This window comes from Procambarus clarkii, chromosome 60 (genome assembly GCF_040958095.1).
Source record: "Procambarus clarkii isolate CNS0578487 chromosome 60, FALCON_Pclarkii_2.0, whole genome shotgun sequence".
NCBI classification, from domain to species: Eukaryota; Metazoa; Arthropoda; class Malacostraca; order Decapoda; family Cambaridae; genus Procambarus; species Procambarus clarkii.
The window spans coordinates 25,659,253-25,678,081 of NC_091209.1; the positions used below are offsets into that span (position 1 = coordinate 25,659,253).

Here is an 18,829-nt window from a genome sequence, read left to right on the forward strand (position 1 = left end):
GCTTTGTTCTTATTTAGCTCCTTAAGCATTTTTTCCACTTCGTCTCTAGACACCTCTATGTGCTCTATGTTGTTCTCTGGAATTCTTATTGTATCTGGTTCCCTGAAGATTTCATTTTGTACAAACACACTTTGGAACTTTTCGTTTAATGTTTCACACATTTCCTTTTCATTTTCCGTGAATCTATTTCCCATTTTCAACCTCTGAATATTATCCTTTACCTGCAATTTGTTGTTTATGAATTTATAGAATAGACCTGGTTCTGTTTTACATTTGTCTGCAATCCCTTTTTCAAAATTTCTTTCTGCCTCTCTCCTCACTGCCGTGTAGTTGTTTCTCGCATCTTTGAATCGCTGGTATGTTTGGGGGTTTGGCCTCTTCCTGTATTGATTCCATTTTTGTGTCTTTTGGTCTCTGGCCCTCTCGCACTTTCTGTTGAACCAATCCTGTTTCCTAGTTCTGCTTCTCTGTTTTGGTATAAATTTTTTTGTGCCTTTATCATATATTTCACAAAACCTGACATACATCTCATTCACTTCCTTGCCTAGCAACAAGTTTGTCCAATTATACTCACTAAAAAATTTTCTAAGGTTGCCATAATGTCCTCTCCTAAAGTCAGGTTTTTCTTTTGCATCGACCGTCATATTTTCTTCCAGATTATAACGCATTGCATACTTTATTCCCAAAAAGACATGGTCACTTTTACCCAATGGAGGAAGGTACTGAATGTCAAATATTTCTTCCTCCTTCCTGGTAAATATCAAATCTAGCATGGAGGGGACATCCCCTTCTCTCATCCTCGTAGCTTGTTTAACATGTTGATACAAGAATGTTTCCAGGATGAGGTCTACAAATTTACAGTTCCAGAAATCTTCTGTTTTAGCTTCACATGCTTCCCAGTCTATGGATTTCAAGTTGAAGTCGCTGACTATCAACAGTCGTGAACTATCGTTATCCACTCTCGCTATGATCTCTCTCATTATTGTTATAAGACCTCGTTTACTATCTAGCTCCTTTTTTGACCATGTGCTGCTTAGCAGTGGACTATATGCATTTATGATCATTAGTTTATCATCCTCATGGCAGATCTCTAGTGCTATTATGTCAACTTCTTGTGGATTGGCAGTCACTATTTCGTTCACCTTTAGGTGTTCTTTCACCAGCACAGTAACGCCACCGCCTTTCCTGATTTTTCTGTCCCGTCTCCAAATTGAGTAGCTCCTTGGGAATATGACCTCATTTAAAATAGCATCTTCAAGTTTTGTCTCCGTGAGTGCAACAATGTCTGGTGTCTGCAGCTGTATTATATCACTTAACTCCAGTATCTTTGATCTTACTCCATCTATGTTGGTGTATGCAATCTTGAGGAACTTGTTCCCCTCTTTTTATTTTTCACTCCCCCTTTCTCTAATGATTTTGTTGGTTTGCCTTTATGTACCACTTTACTGGCCTGCCTACCCCTATCACTTTGTAGAAAAAAGAATTGATTTCTTCTTCATTCCTGCTCTCATTTAAACGTTTTGCCTCGGCGAGGTTCAGTTTCAGCTTCTCTCTATCTTCTTTTGAAAGATCTCGTCTTAACGACCACACTTTCCCATCCTCATCACAGTGCGTCCTGTATTACATAAATAGCCAGAAAGATAGGGCAGTATTTCAGCTAGTTATTCCAGATGCGTTGCGGTCATCGGCGTTAAAGCTTGCACATAAAGCTTAGGGGGCCTCGTAGCCTGGACTCGTAATTCTGTGGCGCGGGTTCGATTCCCGCACGAGACAGAAACAAATGGGCAAAGTTTCTTTCACCCTGAATGCCCCTGTTACCTAGCAGTAAACAGGTACCTGGGAGTTAGTCAGCTGTCACGGGCTGCTTCCTGGGGTGTGTGTGTGTGTGTGGTGTGGGGGAAAAAAAAAAAAAAAAAAAGTAGTAGTAGTAGTTAGTAAACAGTTGATTGACAGTTGAGAGGCGGGCCGAAAGAGCTCTGATCGGGGTCAGGAATTCAATGGGAATATATTTAGGGAAGTTTGTAGAATTTTAGAGACTTCGGCTTTTACAACAGCCTACCACCCACAAGTAAACGGCATGACGGAACGTACTAATCGTTCAGTCAAGGATATGCTTACAATCCTTGCTGAACATGATGCAAACACTTGGGATGAACACCTTCCCTATGTTCAATTAGCCTTGAATACTACCATCCACCAATCGATTAACACCCTTCATTTGTTTACTGGTAATTCATGCAATTTCCCCTCAGGTCTGCTTAGCAGACATAATATCGCATACGGGGAGGACTATCCTTCAGAGATCCTAGGAAAAATGAGAAATGCATGGAATATTGCTGCTGAAGCGTCCAAGAAAGCATGAAATTGGTATGCACATTTATATGACAAGAAAGTGCGTCCTCTAGAGTTGAAAGAAGGAAGCCTCGTACTGAGAGTGAATGAGGCTGCGCCCACCAATCAGAGTAGGAAACTAGCTCAGAGGTGGCAAGGTCCGTATAGAGTAGTTAAAAGAGCTGGGCCGGTTAATCTTGTCATAAAGGGAGTATTCGAGGACCAGGTGAAAAGGACAATTCATATAAATAAATTAAAACCATATTATGCTAGAGAGGAATTAGAACTGCTTTTAGCGGGTCTAGTTCCTGACTCAGCAGAGCTGACTCATGGCTTCACCGACGAGTCAGGAGATGAGGATGACCCATTGTCATCGCTCATCAGTAGTCAGGTGCAGTCTCGCCACTCTATGGTGATGAGATCTTGCACTATACAGTAACAGTAAAGTAACTTCCTTGGTTAGAATATTTTAGTATTCATTAGATTTTCCTGTAGAGGCAATGATGTGAACTATTACTTATACTTAACTCGGGTAGCAGCTTTTACCGTGCTCTACGGTTCCACCTCCACCAAACCCAGAGTATATCTATGCTTCCGCTGTGTTGTGTCTGTCTGTTCCCAGGTCTGATTGGTACACCGACCCAGTTGTTCCAGCCACACGTGAACCCTTGTCTGTAAAGACTGAGGGGGAGGCACGTTACACAAAGCCCTCCCCCCACCAGACCCAATAACCCATACATCAATTACTTTGGGGTGGGTGACTGTCCAAGAGTCACCTGGCCGACGCCTCATGTCACTAACGAGGTTGTCAGGGCCCGCGAGCTGTCCACATTGCAGCAGTCACCGGATGTCACCATATAACACCGGGTGGTAGCTGTCTCGAGGTCACCACTACCCACCTGCTGCGTCATCAAGACTGCAGCCATGCCGGCAGTGTTGGAGGAGAGGTCAAGAGAAGGGGCAAGCCAGTAGCAGTACTCAAGAGTTTTCGCCGGAAGATTAATGATTACGTCGTCTGAAGTAACAAGAAAGTGGAACTAAGGCGGTCACAGGTGGAAGGCATGGTCTCCCTACAGAGTTCCGGGACTCGCCATAGAAGGTCGCAAAATTGCCTCCATTGGCCTAAAGTCGGCAGTACGAGGGTATACACAGTTGGTGTTTACGGCCTAGTAACCTGGTGATATCAAGAAACACCCGAGACAACGTGAGCAATGATGGAAGACGGGATTCACCTGTCCTGCAAACAAGCAACCCGCCTCAACGACCCTCTGACACCACTACTGTTACGAGACACCGTTGGTACGTCCAGTCCTGCTCTGCTGTGGTCATCTGCGCCGTCAAGTTTTACATCAAGACTGCCGTGTGAACTGTGATTGATATGAAGACGTGTGGACTGTTGGGAGCCAGGTCAATGGTCGAGTGACAGTATTCTACAGATGGCACTTGGCACTCCGCTCTACTACACTCTGTCGTCATTCAAGAGTACTGTATGGGAGTACAAGAGGACCAGGTATCGACATCTACGCATGGAAGAAGCAAGATCGACACCATCATCATCGTCATCGACTACATTCAGAGTCAATCAGCATCGATTTTTCTTTTTTAAATTACTCAATATGAACAACTGGTGAAAAAGATAAAGTTGGCTCTGAATACCTTTATAAAGTAAATCTGAACACTTTTGTTTAAATGTTGGAAAACAGATTTAAAATAAATATTATTCTGGTATAGTGATAGATGAAAATTCTACTCTATAACTTGGTCAGTAATTAAAATCAATGCCTCCTGTGTGATTGTCTAAACCTAGAATAAACAATTATAGAAAATTGTTGTGCTATTTTTTCAGAATATTTGAACACAGGAGAGGCGGACCAATAAAAACATTGACACTCTTAAAGTGAGTGCGGACACTTCACTGTACAGTCAGCCGTAACTTTTGATATAGTTATAGTAGAATTTTTTTTTTTTAATTTTTTAGATATACTGTATGTAAAAAAAACTAGGTTTGTTTTTATTGGCAGAATGTCAAGGATGACATTGGTTGGGGAGTGGATAGTACATGGATGTGAACTTCTTAGGGTTCAGTGGTACGCTCTCGGATGACTGAAAGTTCAGTATGTAGTTATATTTTTATTTTTTAATGTTGAACATTGTGTGTGTCCGGCTCTAGGGAACACACGAGGTTGGCTAGTGAAGAGCCAGGAATTTTAATAGCTAGTCTTTGCTGTTAGATTAGGGATATTTTATTTAGCTGTCAGTTAAGTGTAGGATGTATGTTTCCAGATGTTGGAGGAGTGCTGTCAGTTGACAGCCGAGAGTTTGTTGAATTTGGACATGTTTATTGTGATGCTGCTGGACAATCTGATGATTGTCATTATTCTTAGATAGGTTAGCTTTTGTTTGAGGCATGAGTTTAGTGATTTATATTGAGGATTTGGATACTAAACCTCATTTTTATTCTAATAAAACAAGGTTTACTAAGTTACTGGTGGGGGGGGGGGGGGTTGTAACAAACTAGGGTTGTTGTAGGAATTATTCAATATGGTTTCTCAATAGACTATGGGGTTTGGAAAGTTTGGAGTCAAACGGTAGTGACCTGACTCGGGGAGCACGAGGTCATCTCTCCTGGGATTAGCAGTTTAGATCACAAAATGGCCAGAGCCTTTGTCTTAAGCAACATATAATGAATTCTTTTACAGAATTAAGTAATTTAGAGAAATTCATGTCTTCATCTCATATTGTATTCAATAGTATTCCTGTTTAAAGAATCAAGAGTATCCTCAATTGTCGGAATACTGAGTAAGTCACCATCAGTGATGTCACTAGCTAAAGACTAGCCTCGGACGCAGAGCAATTTTGGTGACCCGGGGTCATGCGTCACCAAAGCCTTCCACATTTAGTAATTCTCAAAGGTCAAATAGCCATTTTGTAATTGGAAATAGCCTTTCCCTAGCAATGCCTGTGCAATTACCTTCAGTTTAAAAGAGTTCAACCATCTGGGTTGTTCAGTGCAATAGAGATTAGTTGTTCAACTTAAACCCTGCTAGTAAACTTAGTGAGCCTGGCGTAGGAATACCTCTAACTCTGACCAGCTGTGAGAAAGGCAGAGTGAGGGAGATTCAGTGTGGACCGGTCAACAATTGGGGGAGGTCATCCATCTCAACCTCTCCCCAATATCAGCACTGCATCTAGCTGGTCGCATTAAAAGGTATAGTTTGCTACAGTTTTGTATAGGGAAATAGTTCATCTCATGCCTCGTAGGGAGTGTTATGTATAGGGAGTGATTTCATTTAGTTTTTGTTTAGATTTTGCATTTAATAAATATTTAGTTAGTAATTTGCATTTTATTATTTCCATGTTTTCATGTTTCTCTTATCCTTGTCACGTGGTCTCCACGAGTCTGAGTTTTTAGTTGGGCCGCAAGCCTAACAAAGCATAAGAGTTCAGTTATCCCTTTGTTTGCTATAATTTCCCACACTTAACACTTTCGCGCTCTTGGCGCAGTGAAAAAAATTGCCCCTTGTGTGTGCGGCGCTTCGGGCGATCGAGAGGCAACATTGAAAAGTGTATACTCTTTTCACTGTCCTGACGTTAATTTTCGATGTACGTATTTCATTTTTGTACCAATGAGTTCACAATAGAATGTTCTAGAAGAACATAGGTATAAAATGTCACCAAAACATGAGTTAGACCAGCACCAAATAAAGAACTACGTCGATCAATAGCTGTGAGCGCCAGACAGCAACGAAATGTTTCTACTCTCTTCAGGGTTGTCAACTCCACACTTGTCTTACAGCGTTAATTTTGGTATCACAATCTCCCTCCCACACCACCACCAACACTCTCCCTCCCACACCACCACCACCACCAACACTCTCCCTGCCTCTTCCCCCTCAATGCCTCCCTCCTTCAATCACTGACTCCCTCACCACCACCACCAACACACTCCCTGCCTCTCCTCCTCAATGCCTCTCTCCATCAATCACTGCCTCCAAAAAAAAAGTAACTAGCTCATCATGATTGTAACTTGCTTACCTAAATAAATTGTGGGGTTCAATTCCTGAGCCCATTATGTGCCTCTGTAACCCTTTCCACTACAGCCCACAAGATGGATATGCGGTGCATAATAAATGAACTAAACTAATAAACTCACTGCCTCCCTCACCACCATCACTCCCTGCCTTTTTCCCTCAAAGCCTCCCTCCATCAATCAATGCCTCCCATCCCTCCCTCAATGCCTTGGAGGTTGGTGGCCTGTTGCCATGTGAGGGCCCGCCAATACCAAAACGAACCCAATACCGACCTACGGTTATATCGACCGCCAGACCGGTATATGAGGCTCCAGTTACCAGTCTCCCAAACCGGTCGTTATTACCGGCAGATCGGTATAAAAGAGGCCATTAAATTGAGTGGATACTGTACTCGTATTCCAAGGCAAACTTCGTACATCAAGTCAAATTTTACATGGAAATTGACTTTGTATTCCAAAAAACTCGTACTCCAGGGCATTCGTACACCAAGGTTCCACTATACAAACCAAAGCCTATTTTGCATTACTTCTTTAATACTTTATTAAATTCAGTCCAAAAATATTAATTTTACATAGCAAAAATTAATTTTGCTTACCTCTTTGTGATTTTGTGCTTGGGTGTTGGTAAACGTTTGGGAAATAGCTCCTGTCGGATCTTTCCAATTTCATTCTGATTTGCAATTGCTAAAGCGGCTGATTCCATGGTACCAGTGTGAAGCGTTGAGTCTCCATCCTATGATTGAAAAAAAAACAGCGTTGAATGTAATGAAACGCAATTATCTGGGTGAGACCCGGAGGCTCCCTGGAGCCATCCAGGCTGATATTGCTTAGGTCAGACTTTGGCATCAGTCATGTGTATGGAGTTCTTAGGCTTACCGGGGACCACGAGCCAAAACCTGGCCCCTGGCCTATAGAAACCCCCATGTAGTTGGAAGCATTCTATGTCTGCCATCGACTGGGTAGGCACCCAGAAAGGCAAACATCACAAAACATGCCATTATTCTGGTTAAGAAATTGCTACTGAGAGCCGAACTAGTGGACATAACTCCCCAAACAAAAACGAGCTAACAAGCATGACATCACCATGTCGCCGTGCCGTCATCTGCGCAGCTCTCCCCTCCCCTGGAGGGGGAAGGGGGAGCCCTAGACACCACGTGCTGGCTACCCAAGACCCCAGTTCTGAAGCTGGATATCGAAACACGCGAAAATCCGCCGACCGGAGAGAGAGGGGGTTGCCGGGGAGCCTCCATGTCTCACCCAGAAAATGGTGTTTCATTACATTCAATGCTGGTTTTCTGGAGGGAACCCCGTTGGCTCCCTGGAGCTACCTACCAAAAGAGGAAAGCAAGAGGGACCTACCCGGGAGGCGGACGTCCCTCACTCCCTAACAGAAAACGGAGACAAAAGCCGCAATCGCCAATCCAAGGCCATACAGGCCCAACAAGGCCCAGGAACATCAACGATTGAAATGCGTAGCCAACCCACAAATGTTGTGGGCACGGGGATAGACACAGGCTGGCTGGACCAAACCACCCCAAGGACGACCTAAGAGAAATGCACCCTAGAACAGGGAAGAAGGGAAACCGGAGCAACCCAAAGCGTGATCCCGGTCACGGCAGCTGTAGCACACAAAGAACAGCGAAGCGCCGCAACTGAACACAACACAAGATGTACCTGTGGCCCGACCAACCATGCATCAACAACTCAAGGACCCCTCCGGAAAGCAGCTGTGTCAGTCTTCACCAGAGAAGGAGATGGATGCAAGCAAACAACCTGTCACGAGGACCAAAAGAGCAGAAACCCTGGTGCCAGAGGAGAGCATGAAGTACCCCGACCTGACCCTCAGAGGCCAACACCAACAAGAAGAGCGCCTCGGAAAACAATCCAGAACCGAAGAGGCCACAACAAATCGAGGAGAAGAGAAGAGAACCACCAATCCAAGAACTAGGACAACTCAACAAGCGCAAAAGCAGGTGAGACGTGAACCACGCCAGAGACAGCTCGTGAATTGGTGCTGAGGGAACACCAAAACCGAAGCAACCCGGAGCGGCTCCGCCAGCGCCGCATGACACAAGGTGACAGTATGTGGAAAGATGACGGCTCTGAACCTCCACTAGAGAAGAATAAGACCACGCCAACAAAGCGCAGCAATCTTATGAAAAGAGTATGTTGACCAGACCACACACTAGAAAGTGAAGGGACGACGATGTTTCGGTCTGTCCTGGACCATTCTCAAGTCGATTCTCAATCAACTTGAGAATCGTCCAGGATGGACCAAAATGTTGTCGTCCCTTCACTTTCTAGTGTGTGGTCTGGTCAACATATTTCAGCCACGTTATTGTGACTCATCATCTGCTCATGAAAGGACAAAAGAAAAAGGGAGGACCACCAAAAAACTCCACACTGCTGTTGAGACGAAGCACACAGGTGAGACACCATCAACGAAACCACCTGAACGCCAACAGATGATGAGAGACTCGAGGCAGAACCGAACCAGCCCCGATATGGACCAATTGAGCAAGGGATGAGGCAGAGCCATGGAAAAACCGCAGGTGCAAACACCGAGCAAGCAGAGCTGGAAACCCAAGCCATCAAGGAACCAGATGGAACCAGATGGAACGTTTGATGTACAGAAAACTTCCTAATGCTAGCGAGCTCGTCAGATGATCAGAGACACTGGTTCCAACGCGAGACTCGTGAGAAGTGACACCATGAGAACAGGAATGCGCCAACTGGCAAGGTAAGCCAGGAAACCAGGAACCCAAAACCGGAAAGCTGGGAAAGAAGCAACCCAGGCGAGCAGACACGCCCCGTCCGGGAGAAACCCCCAGGACCCTGAAAGACCAACAAGTCCGACAATGGATGACAACAAGAAGCCTCCAGCAGAGAAACGCGGAACAGCAGACACCGCAAACAGCATGGACAAAATTGTGATAAAAACGAAGAGCCAGGGCCCAGGCTGAGGCCAATGAGGAAGCGAGCACTGCGAACCAAAACGCAAAGCGAAAACAGGGACATCGCATCCCACATTAATGGCGAACGCAGTCCCAGCAGGGCAGAGCAAAGCACGTGATGCCGAGTAAGGCCCGAGGAGAACTAACTTGGACGTGAACAGCACGAAAACAAAAATGCACCGCCTGAAAGCGAACACACAAAAAAAAGAGTCCAGAGCCAGGGCCTGAAACCTAGCACCTCCCGGCCCAACAAAAAGAAACTGTAGTAACAGGAAAGGAGGAATGGAAGCTACATCCACCTGCATAAAGGGCAACCCAGAAACTGGAAGTGCCAAGCAAGAAGATGAAAACGCAGAACCATAACCGAACACAGGGGCGGTGCAAAAGCAGGGAACTGAACATGGACAAAGTCCAACCTAGCATGAACATCAGTAAAACCAAGCAGCACACACTAAAAAACACAATAAAGTGTAGAAGATAATAAGGAAAAAACGGAAAAATGCAAGAAAATGACCAGACAAAGTCCAAACACCAGCAGCCAGGGACAAGCTTGTAGAAGCAAAATGAGAAACAAAGAAGACAGACAGCAAGCGAGAATGAAATGGACATGACCTACTACATAGAGAATCCAATGGATATGGAAGGGCTCAACCAGGCACTGCATGACGGTCAAGGAATGTGTCATGAGGCAAAAAAAGACCCAGGCACGGAAAGACTAGATAAAGATCTCGAAAAACGAGGCCGTGCCACACCGTGTAACGAACAACACAGACGGACAAGGAAGGTCCCAGGGAGAAGCATGTAAGGGGGCCAAACAAAATGTCACAACCAATCCCCAACACTCATCCAAAACCCACGAACAAGCGCCTGGCTGAAAGAGACGCCAGACCGCATAAGCTCACCTTTAGAGTGTAGACATTATCGTGTCACGACACATCGTAGCTGAGAATATGCCGGGAGAATCGCTAGTGGAATAAGGTCAGAGCCGCATGTGCAGGAGGAGAATAGGGTAGAGGGGGATGGGGTGCCACACACCCATATGCAGATAAAAAAAAAACAGGCGTTCTCCCCATATTTGTAATCTAGAACACCCCCTCAGTATCTACTGGGCATGGACTGGAGAGATAGGAGGAGCGAGAGCGGCGAATCACCCGAGAGAAAAAGAATGCGGAACACCAACACTTGTGTACACCGTCCATAAAGAAAACAAACTCCCACGGCACATGTGTAACGTAACGTGTTGCAACCACCTGAACCCAACGAGCAACACTTGTGTTGCCTGCATCCGCATAGTCAGCACAGGACTGGGTAACTGAGTCACAAACAAGCAACAAAACTCGCAAGACTCCAGGTTGAAGGTGCCACTGACTCAACAGGCAGCAGACAGAGGCCAAAACAGTGAGAGTCACCCTGAGAGACAAGGGGACAGAGCAACACTCAAACTCGCACAAAGCAATGGGGGAGACTCAGGGGTCACATCCATCAGACCCATGCACCCCCTTGGGGATTCCCAGGGTCTTGAGACGGAACTCACGCTCAAGGAAGCCCAGGCAAGGTACTGCTAACCGGCGCCCAAGTCTACCAAACAACTTTCTAAGAATTGAACCCCCTGAGACGTGTAAACTCACGGGGACCAAGCAGAGGGTACCACCGGAAGAGAAATGAGTACTCAGTACACAGGGGGCAATAACCAAGGCAGACCCCCCCATACCAGGCATGCAAACAAAAAGATAAAGAAAACCCCGCGGGAGGACAGCCTACCCAGGCGGAACAGAGCCGGCCGCTATGATTGGTGAAAACAAGCTGCGCAGTACCCTGTGCCCCTTACCAGTGCAAACTGCCTCCTATTCTAAGGTGAACAAAGGCATCAGAACACCCGAGCACACAAAGAGCGGCCAAAAACCGAGCAGTAAACAGCCAAGCAGAGGCAGAACCCAAGGAACTTGTGGAAGGTGGCCCCAAGGGCAGTACTTACCGGGCACCTAGAGAAGGGAACCCTAAGCGCATGTAACCCGAGTACTGGAGAATTACTCCTGGCTCACACACTCCTATAAGACAGCCACCATGCCACAAGGCATAGAGCTGAGACCAAGTCTGAAGCCAGAGCACACGACCTCTGCTTGGTGCATCAGCCTCAGAACTGAGGTCTTGAGTAGCCGGGCACGTGGGGTCTAGGGCTCCCCCTTCACCCTCCCGGGGAGGAGGGAGCTGCGCAGACAATGGCGCGGCGACGTGGTGACATCATGCTCGTTAGCTCGTTTTTGTTTGGGCTCACTAGTTTGGCTCTCAGTAGCAATTTCTTAACTAGAATAGGGGTTTGTTTTGGGATGCTTGCCTTTCTGGGTGCCTGACCCGGTCGATGGCAGACATAGAATGCCACCAACCACATGGGAGTTTCTATAGGCCATTGCTCCTCGTGCCTCTCTGAGGGGGCCAGATAGCTAGATAGCTCTGGGGAGCCGATGGGGCTCCCCCCCCCAGAAAAAAAGGCACTGAAAGTAATGAAATGCCATATTTAACCCTTGAACGACAATAATAATATATACCACATTTGCCAGCGTAAAAGACTCACCCTTGCATAGGACGCACCCCTATTTTACAAGGATATTTTGTGGAAAAACCATTTTAGTACGTTTCATCATACATTTATTATTAAAAGGTATTTTGAAGTGCATTTTGTACCCCAACTCTTACCTCCTCTAAGATCAGCTAGGTAGTTGTTTATATTTTGGACAAAAGAATTTTTATACAGGATGTGATGATGTGTCGCCGCATCAGGCCACCAGGGCGGCCCACCAAGTGGCAGCTCACCACCAAAGTTCTAATGCATACATATTGTCAAGAACACAAATATCCATCATATACAATAAAAAAACAAATAAAACTGCATTGGAAACACATAGAACAAATAATTTAAAATATATTTGTGGCAACTAAAGGTACTTGAATGGCACCTTGAATGGCACCTGCGTAACCGCCTCTGGAAACTTTACGCACGGGGACACAGCAAACACGCCCCCCCTTTTCCACTTTCCCACAGCCAAAATAAGTTGAATTGATTAGTTTTTCTAGGGACGGCCCTGTTGGCTCTCTAGATCTATCCAGGCTGATATTAACTACAATGGAGCCTTAACCCTTAACCCTTCAATTGCGCATCGCATCATATGATGCTTTGACCGACTTGCAGTAAATTGCGCATCGCATCATGTGATGCTTTTGAGTACTACGCAAGATTTAAACGCCCCGCGGATCCACGGGGTTCACCACACCTTCATCAGGGCTCTTGTAAACAGACGCCATTTTAAAAAAAAAATCGTGGGCCAAACTCCCGGGTGTTAGGGGCCTCAGTATTGAGTCAGCTACCAAGCCTGACGCACGCAGCATGAACTCTCAGCACTGCTGTTCAGCTTGTGACCACAGCATCGCCTAAAAATGCCATAATATACTTGTTCATGCTATTATGTAGCGATGATATTATTACAGAAGACCCCTGACTGTGATAAAACTGACCAGGGTTCTGATAATAGCAGGATTGTGGTGATATTTGGCGCTGTGCGCCATGGAGGGAGGAGTAATGCTGTGGGAGGGAGGATGGTGGCGTTGTCTTTTGAGTGTGTGTGGCCACCTTTTATTGACTGCACTCACCATACCAGCTTAGTGGTTCGCTATGGTGAACACAAATGTAGATACTTATATATAACGTGTGTATAGTGTGAGATAACAGCGAGAGTAGGAGGTTGGGAGCCGCCATTTTGGTGAGGGAGGAGCGTCGTCTGCAGGACTTACCATGTTGTTTACTGATGACCACATTGGTCTTTGGGCACCATACCAGCTTACTTGTACAAGTATGGTGAATAAAACAGGTAGATATTTATATATAATGTGTGTATATAGCATAATAACACCACAAACAGTATTGTTGTAGGAGAAATATTAGTGCGTCTGGCCTTGAGGGCGGCCGCCACCAGCTGACTGTGTGAGTAGCTACGTCTTTATGCCTTTACTCACCATACAAGCTTAGATGTACAGTTATGGTGAACAAAACATGTAAATACTTATATATAACGTCTGTATATAAAAGCAAAAACAGTATGGTGGGTGGAGAATGGTGGCAAGTCAGGTGAGGTGAGGTGAGGGAGGGAGTGGCAGCCAGTGGCAGCCAGTGGCAGCCAGTCACTGCCTGCCACTGCCACTCAGCATACCAACTTAGTGGTTCGTCATGGTGAACAAAACATGCAAATACTTATATATAACCTGTGTATATAGTGTAATAACCGACAAAGTATTTGTTCACTGTTTGATAAACATAATTGAATCAACAATATGCCCACCATATTTTTGAGTACAGCGATGATTCACTCATTTTATTATATAAATATATCACACTACACACTATTGAATAATATTACAGCAAAGAAACTACGAAAAATCAATCAGAGACATTGAAATAATTAGGTAATTATCTCTTTGTGGAAACTCTGGCCTGACAGCTCGCGATCAACAGACCGGCTGGGACACACGCTCAGTCAGCGTCTGATTTTTGCCAGAATTCCCCGCCCTATAGTGGGCAATATATGCCACTTACGATTTTTTTATTATTTTTCCCATGATCAGTGAACACAAATTAACAGGTTAGGAAGAAAAAATAATTTTTTTCTTTTTTTGGTATGCGCCTGTGGGTGTCAAATGGTATATAGCCATGCGCCATTTAAGGGTTAAATGGTGCATGGCTATATACCATTTGACACCCACAGGCGCATACAAAAAAAAAAAATATTCTTTTCTCTTCCTAACCTGTTAAGTCGTGTTCCCTGATCACAGGAAAAATAAAAAAAAAATTCAATTGTACTTACTGGCGATGTAATTGAGCCGAGAAGATGGATGATGACCTCAAAGTTTGCATGTTTGCTCATGCACTGTGCGTCCCGGAGGCGTTGCGCACAGTCTTCAAGCAGCCACAGTTGCCACGAATTTATTTTCGCGTCATTATTTACAGTGTTTACGCGTGTATTCTTCGCAATATTAGTCACTAATTATGTTGCACATAATGTCACTTGACAGTTATTGTCAATATATGTTGCACACATCGAGTATACACATGCGCACACAAACGTTTTCCATTACGGCATTATATTATGTACAGTAATCACAATGTTCATTATTTTATATGTACACACTAGCACGCACTATGTACAGGTTTTTCCACTATTATTGCACATTTAGAAATCTTGGAGTGTGTGGTAGTCGTTGAAGCAGTCGACAGCACACAATGCAACTCCACACCCTTCACACCATGTTTGCACCATTTTACGTTTTTGCTCTCTTTGTTTTGTTGTTTTACATACTACGCATGCACGTTGGCCTATTGCACGCTTTCCACCTTCTGGCAAATTCTTTAGTCTGTGTTGCTGAAAGGCATCTATGTGAGTGAGCCTGGGTGTTGCATCATGCTGCAACACTGGGTTCATGATTGGTCTTTGTATGCCAGGGACTTCTTGACCAAACTATGCTAATAACTGTGTTGCAAGTGTAAAAGCAAATGAACGGAAAACAGGGTCACGTCCAGTTTTCACCAGGTACAAATTATAGCACTTCAACATGCTTATGTCAACAAGATGGAAAAACACTTTTTTCCTCCACCTCAATGTTTTCCGCACACACTCGATAGTGCCAATCATCATGTCAGCCTTATCAATCAAACGCATGTTGATATTGTAGTCAAGAACACAATCTGGCTTATATACTGGTTCTCTCGTTACACGGTGCACCTTGCCACTGTTCAACATTGTACCCTCATGAACGGTTGTCAGCAGGTTCACTTCTCTTTTGTCTTTCCACCGTACTGAGAGTATTTCATCACATTTCCGTACCTGGCACTCACCATCTGCAAGTCCACCAACAAACACTGGCATTTCCTTTCTTCGTGGCTTTACTGTGCCAACCAACCCGGTTCTATTTTCAATCAAGAACTTAGCTAGCAATGGACTTGTACAGTCCTATCTGTGTATAGGATGTGGCCCTTGTTCATCCATGGTGCCATCAGTGACTTCACCACACTACCAGAGAAACCATGTTCGTCGTTACCAGGAATGTCTACATTGCTAGCTGAATACAGAATCATGTGTAACACATATCCTGTTTCACAGTCACACAGTACAAAGAATTTCAATCCAAATCTGTTTCGTTTGGAGGGAATATACTGTTTGAATGAAACACGTCCTTTGAATAGTATAAGGGATTCGTCAATCACTAGGTTCTGTGCTGGTACGTAAAAATCTCTGAATTTTCCAATCACCTCATTCATATAGTGACTCACTCCCCAAAGTCTATCCTCCTCAGTCAGGTCCTCATTAGTTGCAAAATGCACACACCTGAGGAGTATCTGAAATCTGTCTCTGGACATATATTTCCCATAGAAAGGTGTTGGAATAGTCAGATCTTTGCTCCAGTAATCTGTGAGAGCGTGTTTGACACAGTGTTTCATCAACATACATATTGCAAGAAACATATACATTTCACCTATATTGGTGTTTTTCCAATGTTGCAAGCGTGAAAATTCTGTTATCTCTTTTCTAATGAGATGAGCCGCATGAAGGTTCGTTTGGTGTACAATATATTCCATGAGCGGCTCATCATAGAATGCAGTAAAATAATCACATTCACTCATATCATCACCACTATCAGGGAAAAGATCTGTAATCCCAACGTCTTTATTGTCAAAGGCAGGAATTCAGGGAATTCCAGCACCATCACTCCACACTAGTACACCTGGTGTCCTGCGAGACGCAGGGGACGCAGCAGGGGCACTATGGCGAGGAAGCGATGCACCCCATGGACCAGAAGCTGAAGCCCGTCTACGCACAGTACGGCCACTACGTGCACGTGAGGTAGAGGCACGTGAACATGAGGCTCTTGGTGCCACATGTTGTTGCATGCGGTGGCGCTTGGCTGGCCGAGGCGCTGCTGACACGACAAAATCTCATCCAGTAACACCACTGGTACTGGCACCAGGCTTGGTAACACTATGTTCTGATTCCACTTCACTAAAACCAGAAAAAGAGTCACCTTCCTCTGACTCGTCACCAAAAATATCCTCAGACTCTAAATAATCACAGGAACTGTGTGGCCGAGGGAGAATTGGGGTAGACACTGGGCGAGGCGGCATGGGTGAGCGTATAGGCCTCGCCACGGGAGGCGGCTGTATCTCATATTCACTGTCCGTGCTATCAACATCGGTCAATTGTGTGTAGTCTTTATCAATATCAGTCATCAAAGTCACTTTTCTCACCATCGGAAAATAATTCACTGGTTATTTGCTCTTGGGCCTGGTCGACGACCGGGCCGCGGGGACACTAAGCCCCGGAAGCACCTCAAGGTAGCCTTGGGTGAGTGATTACGTGGGGCGTGCCCGGGAAGCGTTCGGCCGTGCGCTCGACATGGTGGCTGCTGGGTAACCAGCCCATCCTCCAAACAAAGATCCAAAAGTGATTCCATGCACCCGCCAAACCCCCTGTTTATGAATGAAAAGCGGTTTACACACGACTCACAACTGCTGACGTTCGAACATATCCGGAACAAGTAATTACCTAAGTGTAATTACCTAAGTGTGGTTACAGGATGAGAGCTACGCTCGTGGTGTCCCGTCTTCCCAGCACTCTTTGTCATATAACGCTTTGAAACTACTGACGGTCTTGGCCTCCACCACCTTCTCACTTAACTTGTTCCAACCGTCTACCACTCTATTTGCGAAGGTGAATTTTCTTATATTTCTTTGGCATCTGTGTTTAGCTAGTTTAAATCTATGACCTCTTGTTCTTGAAGTTCCAGGTCTCAGGAAGTCTTCCCTGTCGATTTTATCAATTCCTGTTACTATTTTGTACGTAGTGATCATATCACCTCTTTTTCTTCTGTCTTCTAGTTTTGGCATATTTAATGCTTCTAACCTCTCCTCGTAGCTCTTGCCCTTCAGTTCTGGGAGCCACTTAGTAGCATGTCTTTGCACCTTTTCCAGTTTGTTGATGTGCTTCTTAAGATATGGGCACCACACAACAACTGCATATTCTAGCTTTGGCCTAACAAAAGTCATGAACAATTTCTTTAGTATATCGCCATCCATGTATTTAAATGCAATTCTAAAGTTAGAAAGCATAGCATAGGCTCCTTGCACAATATTCTTTATGTGGTCCTCAGGTGATAGTTTTCTATCTAGAACCACTCCTAGATCTCTTTCTTTAACAGAATTCTTTAAAGATTTCTCACATAATATATAGGTTGTGTGGGGTCTATGTTCTCCTATTCCACATTCCATAACATGACATTTATTTACATTAAATTCCATTTGCCAAGTGGTGCTCCATATACTTATTTTGTCCAGGTCTTCTTGAAGGGCATGACAGTCATCTAAATTTCTTATCCTTCCTATTATCTTAGCATCATCAGCAAACATGTTCATATAATTCTGTATACCAACTGGTAGATCATTTATGTACACAATAAACATCACTGGTGCAAGAACTGAACCCTGTGGTACTCCACTTGTGACAATTCTCCATTCCGATACATTGCCTCTGATTACTGCCCTCATTTTTCTATCAGTCAGAAAATTTATCATCCATGTTAGAAGCTTACCTGTCACCCCTCCAATATTTTCCAGTTTCCAGAACAACCTCTTATGTGGAACTCTGTCGAAAGCCTTTTTTAGGTCCAGATAGATGCAGTCAACCCAACCATCTCTTTCCTGTAATATCTCTGTGGCTCGATCATAGAAACTGAGTAAATTCGATACACAGGATCTTCCAGATCGAAAACCATACTGTCTGTCTGATATTATATCATTTCTCTCCAGGTGTTCTACCCATTTAGTTTTGATTAGCTTTTCCAATACTTTCACTATTACACTTGTCAATGATACAGGTCTATAATTGAGGGGGTCTTCCCTGCTGCCACTTTTGTAGATTGAAACTATGTTAGCCTGTTTCCACACGTCTGCTACGATTCCTGTACACAGGGATGCCTGAAAGATCAGGTGAAGTGGAATGAAGTGTTTCACTGACGAATTTTGTTCGAATCACAACGCTATAAATGCTTCACCCATGTTCTACAAATACAAATAATTGCCAACAGAGCCTAAACACCTAACCTAACCTATGCCTATATATGCACAATATGCTAATATATTATAATATTAATTTATACTTGAGAAAATTCCCGTTTTTAATGAACAGCATATTAAAATTTATGAATGCGTCTGTGGGGTCGACCGCTGGATGTAATGGACTTGAGTCGAGGACGGGTTGGGGTAACTGAGGCCTCCCAAGCGATGGTAGCGTGAGCTGGATTTTTTTCAAAATGACGGCTGTTTACTATAGCCCCTGGCCAGCGTATGGGGACCCCCTCTACCCCGCGGGCCTTTCAAATCATGCTCGATATGCCCGTGCATCATATGATGCGATGCACAATTTACTGCAAGTTGGGCAAAGCATCATATGATGTGATGCGCAATTGAAGGGTTAAT

General features: G+C 44.6%; 1 protein-coding gene across 5 annotated transcripts in view; it reads right to left on the reverse strand.

Moving 5' to 3' along the window:
* LOC138349678 (saccharopine dehydrogenase-like oxidoreductase) overlaps positions 1 to 18,829 on the reverse strand; it is a 372,908-nt gene that overhangs the window by 187,600 nt on the left and 166,479 nt on the right. For all 5 annotated transcript variants that reach the window (XM_069307706.1, XM_069307705.1, XM_069307707.1 and 2 more), the window contains one exon: positions 6,958 to 7,094. In XM_069307706.1, the coding sequence (XP_069163807.1) occupies positions 6,958 to 7,094 (137 nt within the window). The remainder of the gene's footprint in view (positions 1 to 6,957; positions 7,095 to 18,829) is intronic.